Below are 16,868 nucleotides of genomic sequence, written 5' to 3'. Positions count from 1 at the left end.
ATGGACAAGAACGCTTATAAAAATTCCAAACGGTTATGAAACAACATAACATTTAAAAATTTTAAACATAGTTGGTAACCTGGCAAGAAATGCTTTTCCGTGTTTCACAGAACAATGGTGATGGGCCTGAAACCCCGGTCTGGCTCATTCGAACGACCGTGAAGAGAAGTATAATTGGAAACCATAAATTGGAACTGACGCCAGCTATGAAGGGCTAAAACGATGGGTGGCCGCTTTGCCCCGGGTGGCCGCTTTGCCCCACTCTCCCCTACCTAAGCACATACATGCCCTCTCCAGTCCTTGTGCCCTGCCCTACCCTTGGTCATACACCTTATTATGTTCTTCCCTACTATACCCCTAGGATATGCGCCCTGCCCAGTGCCCTGTCCTTAGGTCTTGTACCTTGCCCTGCCCTTTCTTCAGGCCCTGTGCCCTGCTCTGCATTCAGGCCCTGTGCCCCGCTCTTCCCTGCCCTCAAACACGATACTTTATACATTCTGCCTGGAAATTTGATGCGCTGCCTTCCCGTCTTTTGGCCCCGTGCCCTGCCCTACCCTAGTTTGGGGCCCCTGCCCTTCTCTGCCCTCAAGCCTTGTGACACGTCCTGCCATCAGACCCCGTGCCGCTGCCTTGTCTTCAGGTACTGTGCCCTGCCCTGCCATCAGGCCTTGTGCCTTCCCATGTCCTCATGCCCCGGCCCCGCGCCCATCCTCGAGCCTAATGCCTTGCCCTGCCTCAGGCCCTGTCCTGTCATGTTCTGCTTCCAGGCCTCATGTGCATTGCCCTGCCCTTATAGACCCTGTGCCCTATTCTGCCATTAAGCCTTATGCGTTGTATCGCCCTCAGGCCCGTGCCCTGCCTCGCCCTAAGTTGCTGTGCTCTGCCCTGTCGTCAGGCCTTGTGCCGTCCCATGCCATCAGACCCTGTGTCCTACTCTGCCCTCAAGCCCTGTATTCTGCATTGCCCTAAGGTCTCGTGTCCCATGCCCGCTCTCAGGCGCTGTGCCCTGCCCTGTCATCAGGCCCTGTGGTGTCTCCCGCCCTCAGGTCCCGTGCCGTTTCCCGTCCTCATGCCCCGTGCCCTTACCTGTCCTCAGAACCCGTGCTTTGTTCTGCCTTCATGCCCTGAGCCTTGCCCTGCCCTCAGGCCCCATACCCTGGCCCTGTTTCACCGGTGATAGCAGCACGCTGCTATTACACGTGTCAAATTGGGTTTCCATGGAGACATCAACAGGCCCATTGCTCAAACACTACCACAAGTATGACGTCAGCTCGCGGAATTTGATAGCAGCGTCCGTGAAACACCGCCCACGTCTTGTCATACCTTCGGGGCCCGAAGGTATGACAAGACGTGGGCGGTGTTTCGGGCCTTGTGCCATACCTGTGTCTTATGTCTTGCTCTACCTTTAGGTACTATTTCTTGCCCTGCTCTAAGATCCTCCGTGTTGCCCTGCCATCAGGTGTGTTGATCATCAGGTGTTCTAAGGCCCTGTGTCTTGTACTACTCTCCGGCCTTGTGTAATGATAGCCTCAGACCCGCGCCTTGCCTTGCCCTCGGACCCTGCATCCTACCCAGCCCTCAAGTATCCGTCTTATCTTAGCTTCATGGCCTGTGCCTGCCCTGTCCTTAGGGCTCAGACTCTGTGTCCTGCCCTTCCCTAAAGTCCTGTTTAGAGATGTCAAGTTGGAGCCCGCAGGCCCGGAGCCTGGCCCAAAATCCGGCCCTACAGGGCTTTTGCATGCACAGTGGATTGTATCATTGTTTTGAGGTACCTCATCGAAACGCATCGACTGATATGCGACATGATCTATCTTGGTCACGAAATGACATTAATGTGAGGTCAAGTTCTGACCTTGACATTTCGAGGTAAAAATGAGAGAAGAACGATCGTGCAAACGAAAATTCTCTACCTTTTTTTAGTTCAAAAGCTTTTCATGAAACCTATATTGACAAAAATTGCAATTTTACCCGTTTTTGGCTATGGAGCCTTAACCGTTGATCTGAACTCAATTCTGACGAAATATTGACGAAAGAGCTGTTCAAGATATATCGATTGCTTTTCTCCTATCGATTGCGCCCTCCTAGCTATCATAGTTTTTGAGATACCGGCACGTTTTCCGAAAAAAAATATCGCATCATTGCGAAGTTTGACATTTGATGGCATACGGTCAGATCAGGGCCGTCATGGCCGTCTGGCCATAGGAGGATATAGAGGGGGCCACGGGGCCATGCTCCCCCCCCCCCCAAAGCGCCCGGAAATGGCACAAAATCGACACATTTCTGGGCATAATAATTAAACAAAGGAACTTCCATTGGGAAAAGTTTGGGTTATATTACATGATAGGCAGTAAGGAAGCGAAATCCGAAGCATCCAAAGCATCCCTTCATCCAAAGCATTAATCTATGATGGATTTTTTATGTAGCTTTAAAATCCGATGATTTCATGTCACAACTTAGGTGGGTACTGTTTGACCTTACGTCATCTAATTATTTCAAACACATAGTACCTTCAATGCAAATTGGCAATGTTTCACACGTCAACCTCTATTTTGAATCGATTGATAAGGGTGAAAAACGCATGAAGAGACGTATGTATCACATTTTAATCATGTGCATATTCATTTTTATTCTCTAAGCATAGGTACAATTTGGTGCGTCAAGGGAGGTCAAACACGCCCAACGCCGTTCAGGAAAACGAGTGACTAACAACAATGTAAATGTCATTAAATCGCCGGTCCGCCCTTTGAATGCGGATAAAGAATGCACTACGACTGGGCGAATTTCGCGACTGGCCAAAAGCAATCACAGCCCGCTCCCAATATCCCGCTTGCAGTGCCCCTCCACCAGCACAGTACACAATGTATCTGTACATTATCTCACTTGCATTATATACTATTTCGCTTGCAATGTGCCCTTTCCGATCAAAGCGTGTGCCCTATGCCACCTTTGGGCCGCAGTGAAAAATCCTTAAAATATGCCCTGTCGGATAGTGTGGTTCGAATGTGCTGAAGGGCTATCGCGAAGAAATGTCACTCGGTGGAGTGAGGAGGAGCTCGTCACTCGGCAGTAGCGCATTATTCCTGAAGTTTTTTAGCTCTTATCGTAACGTCTTCATGCACATGCATGAGGACATTGTATGTAAAGTTGTGTCTACCTACTCCATTTGGTGCCCTGTCGTTCTGCTGAGTGGAGATGTCTGGTGACCTGAGTCGACCAGAGGCGGATAGGCATGGGCCACGGAATCCCTGGCACCTGCGAGCATTCCGGATGGGCTCAGTTTTACTGCGTGCCAAATGCCGCCTGCCATGATTATGCAGCTTATGTAAAAACCGGACAGAGGTCGGTTGGGTTATTTCACAAAATGACCTCAGTATATTCTCATAACAGCCGCTGATGCTGACAATAGTTGCAAGAATGTACCTATGCGCACGCATGCAATGCACATGCAATGCGCACGATGAGCCACGAGGTTTGATGATATCGTGATTCTAGTTACCTTAGCACCCGTGACCCGTTCAAAACGAGTGACTTTCGTCACCAATCGTTTGGATAGTCTTTCAGACTGTTACTGTCGCTAACCAATTTTATTGGTGCTGTTTTCAGTCTCGTCGATCAGTGACAGAGCTCATGGTCGAGTTTGGGAGAGCAGGCACGTGTCCCACGCCCCCCCCCCCCCCCGGTACCCCTCCGTACCAGTGGATGCGGGGACACGTTCCATCTGCCTGTCTGGGGTTGCAGCCGCTCGTATCGTTCGGACATGCCCCATGTGCCGAGCAGCGATTGCAAACTGCTGCAAGACACGCCACTTACCCTGTTCCGGTGGAAGGCATTCGTTTCTAACTAGTTTGCCTTTCGTGTTTACAGTGTCGTAACTGGCATGCATATGCTGTGACCAGATGCTCTGTATACTAACCAATGTATTTGGGAATTGCAAACACTGGCATGAATATCGCCGCGTTTATACGGTGTTGCGTCGTTTCATACCTAAAAGTAATGTGTCTTGAGCCATGCCTGGTATGGTAACAATCCCAGAGAGTCTAGACTGCTCATCCCTTAGCTTCCATGCGTTCATTTCAAGCTGGACATCGGGCCATAAGTTGCACAGTCTCGAGCCGACAGTGCTGAACCATCAGGTGATGTATGCGTAGCCGTGTGTCGTCCCTCTCTTTATACGGAGCTGGATCGTGCGTGCAGTCCGCCGCGTCGGCAGCAGGTGGACGGTGCCAGACTGCTATCGGACAGGGCGGGTCACGCAGATGGAAATTGAATCTATTTGAAATAGGGCAGTTATGCATTATGCAACCAACTGGTGCGTCCAAGCCGAGCGCTGCGTTTCTGTATCCGGGCTGGGACAGACGAACTGGAGCATTCCCGTTAGTGTAAGACTATTATAAGCTGAATGCGCACTGATTGTCTTGCACCGGCTAGTTTACCGGCACCGGCACCGGCACGACGGCCTGGAGCCACTGCCTTCTAGTCCGTGATACCGTCAGAGGGCGACCTGTGCTGCATTGTGCACCACACGCAATGCACGGGACACATTACACGTCGTGGCTTTAGAGAGCAGCTGTGACCGAGCGGCACGGGACCAGATAAGTGAAGCGAGTCGTTTAGGTGGCGCCGGCCCGGCTAGCAACACAGGAGGTGCGGCGGGGCGGAGCGGCGTTTGGCGAGTGTGTGAGACTGAATCTGAACACCTGCCAGTGTTTGAACGTGGCACACACAGCCGCGGGCGTGGGGCACAGCCAGGCCCAAGCGTCGGATCATCGCCGCACGAACTGAATGACCAGTGCCCAGTGGGCAGGACGGCGCACACATGACCCTGGACTGGAGTCGATAGTAGCGCTTAGCTGAGGCTCACGCGTCGTGGCTCTGGAAAGACGTACCGACCACGGTCTTAGCCTGCTGCTCCCGTTGATGTAACACTCTGGTGCGACCAGTTTTTGCGGACTGCGTGCGCGTCAAAGCAGCCGCTCTGTTTACCCAGACTGTGTCGTATCAGTGGAGATGTTGACTGTGATTGAGGGGAGCAGCTGGGTCAGCATCTCCCGTTTGCGCCGTATCTGCGGTGAAAGCTGTGTAGAACCGCCTTTTATACCGCCAACAATTATGCAGGGTTCTGCGTGGGATGATTTTTTTATTAACGCTCTCCTCTGCCGTCAGCGTTGCAGGGCGCATTTTGAACAGATGCCAATAATGTGCCGTTATTTGGTGTCCTGGAATGTTTCAAAGTTCTTGCTGTCTAGACTGCAGAGTCGTTGAACATTTCTTGACCCGTTTGGCCGTGCTGGCACGGTCGGTGGCTGTTTTCTATTCGGCTCTGTTGTTAGTTTACAGCATACCAGCGTAATTGAACCTTTTTTTTGCAATGCTGGCATGGTTGCCTGAAAATGTGCAATGGATCTTGCCCGGATTCAGGTTTGAGGTTAGTCTCACTTTTTGTGGCTCAAAGGGTGTTTGAACAACCTTCATAACAGGAAAAAGCTGTTGAGTTATGCTGCAACCCTTCGTTTTTGTGTCGTTACTTTTAGTAAATGTCTGCAGGCAACCTTTCAAAAAGTGAAATTTCAACCTTCAACCTTCCTTGAATTCGGCTTCAGTTCAGTCGGTTATTTAGAATCCGACTCCTTTATGTGTATCACAAACAAGTCTACCGGCCTATACACTAAGACTGTCTATAAAGACTCGTTTTTTCTCGGTGGGTCTCCTGGCTGAATCCCCACCGTCCCTTACCCGCTTATAACCAACCACGACCCTCGAATATGACAGGCGCAATCAATTCTTATGCAATTTGGAACACTGCTCTGGTTGACCTGACTGACTCTCCTGTGATTGAACAGAGCAGCTATGGTGCTGTCAGTTCGATATCGTGATATGGTTAGTTGTTTCTCTGTGTCTGCTCCCTGCATGACACCAATTCGAGGCTGCAACAGACAAAGCAGTGGCTGTTGCTGGCAAACAATGGAGGATTTGTGCTCCAGAGAGTGAACTGATCTGATTTGACAGAGCTCAGATATTAAGGCTTGGCTGTGAGGATGATTGTTTTTGGTTTGATATATCCCGTTGTGGAACAGTGAAGTGTCTGTATTTATAACATACGAGTGCAATATTGTTTGGTATCCCTTTGATATCACGATTATATCACATGTTTAACACCAACACCGCTTCTATGCTGAGTCAGTCCCAGTTACCGTGTGACCGGGCTGTTTGTATACCTACTGGTCACTCTGAGCTCTGCCACTCCGTCCCATCACCGGGCTGTCACTCGATGATCGTTTACCCTCTGTATGCATCTGCCGGTCGCCCGAGTCGATTGAAAACACGCTATCACAGGCTGCAGCCGGCGGTGCCTCTGTACTGATTCCGACCCCTGTCGTTTGCCGTGCCTCGGGTGGTACCCGGCAGTGTTGACCAGTCATTTCCCACAACTGCAGTTGGGCGGAGGTATTCCGATATCATGTCAGGGCTGCTCCCCAGCCCCGTTTCAAGTGGAGGGCGCTACCTCATTTTTGATCATTGCTGTTTGTCGATGCCTGAAAGCAGAGTGTGCAATGTTGCAAGTGGATGATTACCGTAATCTTTACAGTGTAGTGAATTGACGTGAGTTTTTAACAATGCAAAAAATAATCTTTGTACATTGCAGGAACGCATTCTCGCACCACCCTGGACTTTCACTCTGTACTAAAGCCCCACAGCCTGCCCAACCAGGATTTATCGCTGACATAGGTGCTCCTCTTCCGGCAGATTCGGAAGACGGTGCCGCTCGTGGAGGCGGCCACCATGTCCGTCAACCCGTGCACCGCCTTCCGCATGCTCAACGACTTCGTGACGCTAGATGACAACGACGTGGTGATTCAGAACGGAGCCAACAGCGCCGTCGGACAGGCCGTCATTCAGGTGAGGTTCAGATTGGAGTGTGTTTTACCTGGGAATGGTCCGTGAAAATGTGTTGAACCTGGCCTTTAGATGCCTCAAGATAATGGCCACACACGGTCACAGCGTGTGCCAAGGGCCCGGCTCGAGTATGCGTAGCGGCGTTGCCAGACCGCATAATTCATAAACACTTTCAAATCCACTAACTCAGCCCGACTCTCTCCAGTGAATTACGTTCCTGAGTCGGCCCTGGAGTGCGGTTTTCACGCTGCGTTTGTCAGAGACGCGCACCGCAGAGCTCCATCCTTGGTATCAGATCGCTCACGGTCCTCCATGACTTTATGAGCTCCGATGACCTATGCAGTTCAAGCAATTTCCAAACATTAACATCATCTCAATTGCTGTCGCTCTCATTCATGCGTATCTCGCCATCCTCTCTCGATAGAGCCGCGCACACGTCTGGGCCTTTGGCTCGTGCTACCACCAATCCAGGTGTGATTTTATCGCCGCCAAGCCCGTTGGCTATCCGATCCTATCTGACTCATTAGCGCTACCACACAGAGCGATAGTGTTCTATTAGAGATAATGAAGCGACCTTATCAGTCTAATCACATTTTCTTACTGTCTACTGAAAGCTATCCGACACAACGCCAGCCGCTGTGTCTGTCTCTGTGGCTCGTATGGTCCGCTCCTCACTACCGAATGTCGATCCCTGCTCCCTTCTCTGTGCTCCCTCACCATTGCTCCCCTCCACTGCGCAGAGCGGACGGGACAAAAACGCCTTCTGAATTCCGCCCCTGCTGCGATGCCGTTTTTTTGTGACTGGTAGTGGCGTCCGGTGCTGTCCCTGTCAGCTGTTCCGAGGCAGTGTCGAATGTCGATGTCGTGGGGCGCCGTTTCTCGTGCCTGGCTTGTGCCGTGTGCCTTGCCGTTACCGTGGGGGTATGGATGCTTGTCACGTCGAGGCTAGAACAGTCGGTACCCTGTCAGGTGAGCCATCCCTGCTCCGTAGAAACTCTGTAAGAGTCGACGTTTGTGTGAAGTCGACTGTTGGCGTGTGGATTGACAGCGGTAACCGATGACCTTTGTCACTCTGTCAGATGTGCTCTGTTTGCGCTCCCGGGTGCGGGGTTACTGACCTTTGTTACCGCCTTCGTCTCACTAGCACCGACTGCTATATTTGGAGAAATTATTTGTGGCCAGAGCCCGTGCCCCTTAATCATCCCACAGTTATTGGAGTGTAACTTTATTTAATTTGAAAGCTGCATCCTGTTTGGATCCAAATATCTGAGGACCGTGAATGATGCTTCTAAAAATAAGCGCCAGGTTTTGTGACGGACGGGAGCACAGAAACATCCCGTTTAATTGCGCTGCACATGATGAAGTTAGCTACTGTAAAGGTCGATGCTGTTTATTTATAGACTTCAAAGTTTGCGTTACATTCTCTCATATCCATCCTGCCGAGGCCAGCCTAAACTGACCTGTTCGACCTTTACCCACAGATGTGCCGGGTGTACGGGTACCGGTCAGTGAACATTGTCCGATCACGGGACAATCTGGACGAACTCAAGGAGTATCTGACCGGTCTGGGAGCGAACGTGATTCTCACAGAGGAAGAACTCAGGTGAGAACATGGCCGTGTCACAGGGAACGTTACCGGGATAGATCACGGTTGATAATGTTTTATCGAATTATCACGTAAGCTAATGGTTCTTTTTGTTTTGTATGATGCATCGATACCGCACAGTGCTCCTTGAAGCATATTGCCACTGCCCGAGCCTCGATTTCCCTGAAACAGTTTATGTTGTGCTGTGTTGCGCTGTTCGCTGGAAAAAGTGGCTATACGCCGTGCTCGCTCGCGAGGTGGCTGTGCTGGTGCCGCCCCAGTCTCCTCCAATACTGCCTGCCTTTATCTTTTTATTGCCCGTGCTTGTGCAAAATAGACCCATTGCGATCGTGTTTACGGCTCAGGGACACGCGATGTGGGCCAGAAACGATGCGCTGACCACAAGCGCGCCCATTGACCTTACGGTTAGCCTTGTTGGGAGCATTGCACGGGCTTCGTAGTACCGGAAAGGAACGTACGCTTTGGATCAGTTTTCCCTATCGACGATGGTGCAGCCGGTGCAGCCCCACATGCGCACGAGTATCACTTTCGCGACAGTCAAGTCTCTTCGTCTTCACCTTCCCAGCTGTCTGGGCCGAGAGGGCTAGACAGTTACCCCGTTTACATGAGTCATTCAGCCTAAACGGAAATTTCCGATTAGCCAGGGAACGGAAAAATGCGTTTCGGTGTCTCTGTGGCCTTGTGCGTGTGAATCGGACTGTCTAGTCACCACACCGCCGCCTCGCGGTGTTGCATCAGACTGTTGGCCGCCGTGCTCGACCCTGGCTGGGTGCGTTTTTGTACTGTGGATCTCCACCGCGGCACCTGCTCAGCACAGTTGCCCGCGGGGACGTCTGACCTTGACTCGAGGCGTAGGTCACAGTGTGGTAGTGTTGGTCGTTCGCGGGAGTTGACGTGAATCAGGCCAGTTTCAGTCGAATTATTGGTTCATGTTGGACGATTCTTAATTCATAATTGAGAGCAGTCAGCTTTAATCCGTTTATTGACCAGTTTCTTCGTGCCATGTCTTTCAGCCGTAAATTTAGGCATTGTTGAAGTTTGCGCTCATTATTTTGGCGCAGGCTTCAGAATGATGGAAATTTTTATCTCCCAGTTGTTCGGTGTTGAGCCTCTCGTGCACGAACCTAAATCGTATGCTTATTTACTGGCCAGTGATCACGCGGCTAATTCGCAGCACGACTCAAAGGGCGGCCGTCCAATTTAAGTAACGAGAAAACCCGCTTGTGGCAGGCGTATTTTGTATAGATAGTCTCTAACCTTTCAAGTTTCGCAGTTATACGGGATTTAGTCGTGTGACATCATTCATGATCAAATACTTCAGATGCTACTTTGGTTTGCGGTTTGCTTATCTCTCTGCATATGATATTTTGATGGATCGTCGGGTTGTCAATGCATCAATCATCAGGATAAGCTTGGTTTCCTTTTTTGTCCGGCGTGCTTTTTCACCAGAGCGGTGGGAGTTTTATGGGCGGCCAGGCCTGGTGAGCCGGTCTCCGCCTATCTGTGGAAGCCGCCCTGACGAGCACCTTTTGCCGCGGTCCGCATTATAATGAAGTCGACATTTCCGCTGACACGGCTCTGTCAAAACATTGCAACACTTGATAGGCGCCGGACAATACGAGAATCGGCAGCTTTTTATTTTTATGTTAGTGGGAGGTTGTCCAGTGCTGGCTCGGTGGTTTCGTATGCTTCAATTCGCACGTTTTGGTACTCTGGCCCGGCCCCGAAGCCGACGCCGTCCGTGGCACTGGCGACAGAGTCGTGACTCTTTTAGGACGTGACTGCGGCGAAGTGGTCTTACTAACGATGACAACGAAGTGGAGAACGAGTGACATCGCCACACCCAGCTCTCGTCTCGCTCTGCCTGTGTCACGTCCATGTCTGCGCCCTTGATTACGACCCCACCCAGCTCATTGTTCAGCGAATTCAGCTCAGCACATCGAAATCTGGCACTGTCTGGTCCGGTCGTGATATGAGATCTCTGTCAGATGCAGTTTTTGGTCACCTTAGTCAGCTCAGGTAGTCGTTCTCATCTAGGCAATGCCTGCTGGATAGAAGATAACAGCTGACAGCTACTGAAGCTTCACCGCTGACGGCTGACTGCTGACTAAATGGCTGCGATAAGAAATGCAAGGTCCGTTATTCTCATGTGACGGGATTTCGGAACGGCCCTAATGGTCGAATGACCGGTTTAGTAAGTTGGCCGGTTAAGAGGGATGATGAAATAACTTCAAGTGGAGTAGAATGACTTGCAGTTTCATGAACTCGACCCTATCCGCATGGATAATTCCAACGCCGAGTGAAGCGCGCCGCGTCGGTGAGCTTTGGTGACCGGGAGGATGTCTCAGTGTGTCGCATGCATTCCTGATTCGTCAGCGAATTGACAGCTGATTGATAACGTCTTTACAGAATGCCAGCGCGGGCTGACTGAAATTCCAGCGTCGTATTGAGCTGTTGTACTTTTCCTTGGTGTCTGCTTACAGCGTCGCGTGACAAAGACAGCAAGATATGCGCCTGCTAAATGACCGCTGTATGGTACTGTAGCCAAATATTCGATTCAGCGCCAACAGTGATGTTAGCCAACACTGATGCTAAGGTCTGATGTTAGTTTCGTCAAGATCTTTTAGTGCATGGACTGAACTGTCGTCTCGAAAAAAATATGAGATTGAAGCAAAAAATCATGTGACATCTTGTCGCATAATGCATAACGCCGTCGATCTCTGTCCTGTCTAAGCTATGCAAGCTGCGAACGTAGCTGCGAGTGTGTCTGCTGCTAGGCTTTAGCTTTACCAGTAGGAGGATCGCATTCCCGTTCTTTGTGTCGGCCCCAACTGTGCCGCCGTTGCAACAAACAGTAGCTAGCAGGGTTGTGCTTGACTCATGAGTCAAGTCAGAGATTTGACTCAACTCTGACTCAAATGAGTCAGGTTTGAGTCGAGTCGGATAAAATGTTGAGCTGTTGAGTTGAGTCAGAGTTGAGTCAGACGAAAATATTAAGGTGTTGAGTTGAGTCAGAGTTGAGTCAGTAAAATAACTTTTGACATTGAGTTGAGTCAAAAACATTTAGGAACATGAGTCAGCTGACTCATCTTTCTAGAAACAATACATATAAGCTTTTCATCCTCCCCCCGCTTAACAACTTAGGCCTGGCCCTGCTGCCGGATTTTTTTTCACCTCGCCCCCTCCCCCCGCTCAACAACTTTTTTGTCTGAGTCAATTTTGAGTCAACACACTAAACTCAACAAAAAAATTGAGTCAAGTTTGAGTAAACTCATTTTTATTGAGCGGCTTGAGTCATGAGTCGAGTCAAGGGAAAAAATCAGCTCCTTGTTTGAGTCAGAGTTGAGTCAGGGCTTTCTGAAGTTGAATGATGAGTCGAGTCGGCATTTTTTTTTAGTCGAGCACAACCCTGGTAGCTAGTGCAGCTGTGTGGTGTGCAGTGACGCTGAATGTGTTAGGTACTCTCTGTCGCGTGCTCTCTCCGCTCTACACAGCTGTACAGTGGATCTTATTAGGATCTCCAGACGTAACTAGATGGCGTTGAGCCTTAGTCGAGTCCATGTCAAATTCAAGGAGAGGTCACTACCGAGCTGGGCCCGATGGGGAGGTGGGCGGGGAGGGGAGGGGGGCGGGTAGCGAGGTCACGGTGCGGGTGACCTGTCAAACAGCCCCGGCGCGGTGGGGCACTGCCGTAGGCAAATGGCGCACTCCAGTGTTGTTCCATATCGCGGTGGTGGGCCGGGCGGCCGGTTAGCTTGGCAGCTTGAAAGGAAAGGATAATGAGGCATGGTTTTGCTGTGGCCGGTTCACCTACTGTTACTTATGATGCACCCAGAGTAATGCAAATGTGGCGTTGATAATGCAGCTGGCAATGGAATGCTAGCGAATGCTCCGAGCGCCTAGCTATAAGGAATAAGATTATTTATGTCTCCTGAAATTTTCATTGAATATAATTCAAGCACTAGAAAGATCGTATTCGTTCGCCAGTTTTTTGACCGGCTGGCGTTTCTTGCGTAGAGCGCCCTTGGGCAAATATTTAGGTATAACGCAGGTGATTTTTTTTTTTTTTTTTGCTGGTAAGACGCCCTTAGGGTCAAATCAAGCAGTGGCGGCGAACACCTTTAATGAAGTGGGGGCACTGCCGACTTTTGGTCCCATTCTTTCCATGCAACGCCCATAGGGCTAATGTTAAAATGCCAAAATCAAACGGGGGCACGGTGCCCCGATGCCCCCCCCCCCCGTTCCGCCGCCACATGAAATCAAGTCGCTAAGAGACGATGAGGAAAAGTGGACGAACGCCACATTTCTGTGCATGAAGTCTCGAGTTAAAAAAAGCTGAAAGTTATTATACGTGTAAGGCGCTAAAAAACAGTAAGATCAGTTAATACAAATATTTGACCCGAAATTAACTTCTGTTTTGTCTGACCATGATTGCATGTATGACCCCGGTCCAGCCTGGTTCAACTCGGCCCAACCTGGTTCGGCTCCCCCTTTTTTAGATAAATTTGGCCCGAACCTTTTGAATGGAAGGAATCACAAGGACGGAGTCCCCGCTAAGCTGAGCTTGTTAAGCGTTGACCCTGCCATCTACCCTCCGATCAAGCAATTCCTGGTCTATTGCAGACTATGGTTTTGAGGTTTAGTCTATGGCAAAATGGTCTATGGTTTAGAGTCCAAATTTTAACGTGCGCACTGCGCACATAGCCGCGCACGGCCGGTCCCCTCACTGACTTCGCCTGGCAGCGGCCTGCCACCAACCACAACCATACCCGTCAGGAGACTAAAAAACATCAAGCACACGTCGTGTTTCGAACCCGGACTTTTGCAACCGGGACGTGCGCCTTCACCACATGGCACATGGAGTCCAACGCTCTACCGACCGAGCTACCGGGACGGACATTTACCTTGGGGGTTCGCCTCGTGACATTGACAGACGTCAGACACTTTGGCCGAACTTTAGCCGAAACACTGAGCAAGCTGCGAAGGGCGATAGGTGCTCGTAGCGTTGAGGTTGGGTAACCTGTGAGCTGAACGCGATGTCGTGAGTTCGAGCCCCACTCCCGGGTCTGGTTTTATCTAGACACAACCAAAACCTTTCCTTCTACTGCAAAACAGCTAAGCACGATGACATCTTTCCCCAATATCTAATTCCCTAATATCCTCCCCAAAAGTCAAAATTATCGCTTATAAACGTTTAGCTAAGTTTCATTTTTTAGGAAAATATTTTTTGGTCATTTGTCTGGAGCCATTTCAACTCTTTTTTCTTTTCTGATTCTTTTCGACCCGATAAAACCCACCAAAACTGAACGTGCCAAATTAAAAATATCTAACTCAAATAACAGTTTAGAAAAGCCTCATCATGCATCATGAAAAGCATCATGCAACTATCGACTGAAAAGTTGCATGCTATGAATACGTCCTAGATTTCAATTATCATTGTTCAACATTTTGGCTGGAACTGACGCTGCCTCTGGCTTGCGCGTTTGTTTGAGATAATGATTCCCTTCAGTCGCGTTCTTGCCGGTTCCACATGAACAGGATACCACCATACCGGAGTGAACGCACCCGCAACCATCATCCCCTCCCCTCAGCCTCGGCGCAGTGGCGGGCGGCCCTGGGCGGCCCACTCCCGGCGCTACGCACGCCCCATGGCCCGTGATACCGCGTCACTCCCCCTCCCTCCTTCCCCCACAATGACCGGTGACCTCACTTCCCTCGGGATTTGGACTCGCCCTACCCCGACCGTAGCGCCACGTGGTGGCTCTGGAGATCTTAAATAGACCCACTGTACATACCTCTAACAGTAATGGCGCAGTGGTGACTAATTAGGGAGATATTTCGCTGTCTGCCAGTGCTGATGAAGTGCGAATGCGAAGCTGCCGGAACACCAAGGAAGTCTGTCGGCATTGAGGCTATATTCGGGGACTGCACGGGAGAGTATGGATGGATGAAGTGCCAACGAGGGACCGTTGCATGTATTAGTTGGTGGAGATGGCCTCTGTCGGTTGTTTCGCAAGTTGTGATGACTAATGACGTTTGGACTGTAGCGGCACGGGGTTTGTTGACTGCTTGTTGTTTGACAATATGTCTCCCAGATAATGAAGATGTGGAACTTTACGTATCTTTTTCGAAGCCAAATGAAGCCTTTTCTTGGAAAAATTTGCATGTTTGCCTGACGTCGAGCTGTGTTACAGGAAATGCATCAAGCCTCGGTCGCTGTCCATGTGCCAGTGCTTAGCTCTCGTCTGACTCTTCTCAATCACGGTGCGCTGTATATTCGCCCTGTTCTCTGTGTCGATCATCACCCCACATGTACCGACCCTCACCCCGCCCGCGCCTGTCGCCGTATATTCGCCCTGTTCTCTGTGTCTATCATCACCCCACCTGTACCGACCCTCGACCCGCCCACGTCTGTCCCCAGGACCACGCAGCTGTTCAAATCGGGCGAGCTACCGCGGCCGCGGCTGGGACTCAACTGCGTCGGTGGCGCGTCGGCGACAGAAGTGGCGCGCCAGCTGGCGCCCAGCGGCACATTGGTCACCTATGGCGCCATGAGCCGGGCTCCACTCACCGTCCCCACGGCGCAACTCATCTTCAGTGACCTGCGGATCCGAGGGTTCTGGATGACGCACTGGACGCGCACCCACAGCGTGTCCAGAGCGCGGTGGGAGATGCTGGATGAGATGCAGACGCTCTGCGATCAGGGATACTTCAAGTGAGTACCGAGAGTGAAGGGCTAGGGTTGGGAATAGTGGTTCGGTGTTACTGTGGGTTGTTTGATGGACACTGGGATTGGTGAATGGATGCGTTTCGTTACAGCCTGTACAATTATTTTGAAATACCCTGGAAGCTTTATGAAATACGGGGGTTCGTGGCGTTTTTTCGACGTTCATCTAGATTCGACATTAGTTGATCTTTCAACTCGCAGCCATCTGTCAAGGTTGTTGACCCTGGCGAGCCCCGGGATCGGCGGTGTATTTATTGGGTGAAGGACTCTAAATGAATACTAACCGTCGCGTCGTGAGGGGAGTAGGGACGCGCCGTCTGGCGTGGGGTTTCTGACGCAACCGCCGTTGTCGGCCGTCGGTTCTCTCTCCCTCTAATGGCTGAATACTGGCGGATGGGGATGGGGGTCGGTAGCAGGAAGTGGCCATCATTTCTCATGACGCAACAGCATATTCCGATGGCTCGCTGTAGAGTGTAGACGGACTTCAGTCATCCCGGCGGGTGATTTGAGCAGACGCGGCTCGCCAGACATAAACACTCGGTTATTCTGACGACTGTCGCCACTATTCCACTCATTCGCCTACTTTGTGATATGTAAGACCGTGGATTGCGTGAGACGGTAGCGTGAGCAATGTTTGTTTTTGGTCGTTCCGTGCCTGGGATTGTTTGTGTTTCGCGTAGCACGGTGGCTCTGTCCCTGGCCGCTTTTGTTTTGTGTTAGTGGGGTTTTGCAGGAGTATTTTTTGTCCGCCTTGCCTCGCGACATACCGCTGCTGCATCGAATGAAGGTCATGGTACTCTTTTCGTTGCAGAACCGTGTCTCCGATTTTCCTCGTCCTTGATCGGGCTCCATCATTGTGCCGGTGACCTGAGCCTCTCCCCCCCCCCCCCTCCTTTCTTGACTTGCTCGTTCTATCTCCCCATGACTAGCCTATGTTCGTCCCCTTGACTGATCCGTCGGTCCACGCTTGACACATCACTCCATGACATGCCTGTGTCCCCTGATTATCCCCGATCAGTGCCACTCCCGTTTATCCTCCCACCTAGCTGACCGGTGCATTGAAAAGTGCCCTTCCGCCTGCCGCAGAGCCCCGCGACACGAGCTAGTCCACATCGACGACTGGCGAGAGGCGGTCCGACGCACCATGCCCGGCGGAGGCCGAGTCGGCGCCAAACAGATCCTGATCTTCGACCGTGACCTGAAGGTGTAGCGCCGCCCCGAGCAAACCACGCGACGGCCCGCTGACCTGTGATGCTGCCGCCCAGCGGCTGAGCCCGAACTTGAGGTTAGATTCGTGCCCAGAGATGGCGCCCCGTGATACTGCTGTGCGAGTCACCGGTGCGATATTGGACTGGAGCGATTCGCGATGAAATGGTGCTCTTGTGAGGCGCTATCGGGAGAAGTTGTCTTTGTTTTGAAGCGTTTGGTTGGTATTTTCCCAGCCGCATATTGTATTTCGTTTTTATAAGGTGAATGCAGCGCGGTCATGCGTCACTGAGTGTCATGTCACCCGGCAGTTTTGAGGCAGTATTTTGTGAAGCGGTATGAAATAAACGATCCATGCATGTTGTAAGCTGTTTTACATAGTTTGTGACGATGGTGGAGGACTTAAGCGATAGTGTAGTGGTCTAGCTCGCCTGG

The 16,868-nt window shown here is 51.0% G+C and overlaps 1 protein-coding gene across 1 annotated transcript in view; it reads left to right on the top strand.

Moving 5' to 3' along the window:
• LOC122377868 (enoyl-[acyl-carrier-protein] reductase, mitochondrial-like) overlaps positions 1–16,801 on the top strand; it is a 51,178-nt gene extending 34,377 nt beyond the window's left edge. The window contains exons 3-6 of the mRNA XM_043358384.1: positions 6,745–6,897; positions 8,376–8,497; positions 14,922–15,215; positions 16,314–16,801. Of these exons, the coding sequence (XP_043214319.1) occupies positions 6,745–6,897; positions 8,376–8,497; positions 14,922–15,215; positions 16,314–16,437 (693 nt within the window). The 3' untranslated portion in view covers positions 16,438–16,801. The remainder of the gene's footprint in view (positions 1–6,744; positions 6,898–8,375; positions 8,498–14,921; positions 15,216–16,313) is intronic.
• The last annotated feature ends 67 nt before the right edge of the window (positions 16,802–16,868 follow it).

This window comes from Amphibalanus amphitrite, unplaced genomic scaffold (genome assembly GCF_019059575.1).
Source record: "Amphibalanus amphitrite isolate SeventyFive unplaced genomic scaffold, NRLGWU_Aamphi_draft 000052F_arrow, whole genome shotgun sequence".
In the NCBI taxonomy this organism is placed as follows: Eukaryota; Metazoa; Arthropoda; class Thecostraca; order Balanomorpha; family Balanidae; genus Amphibalanus; species Amphibalanus amphitrite.
Note: the sequence above shows the minus strand (reverse complement) of the source record. Positions and strands in the feature narration are given on the sequence as shown.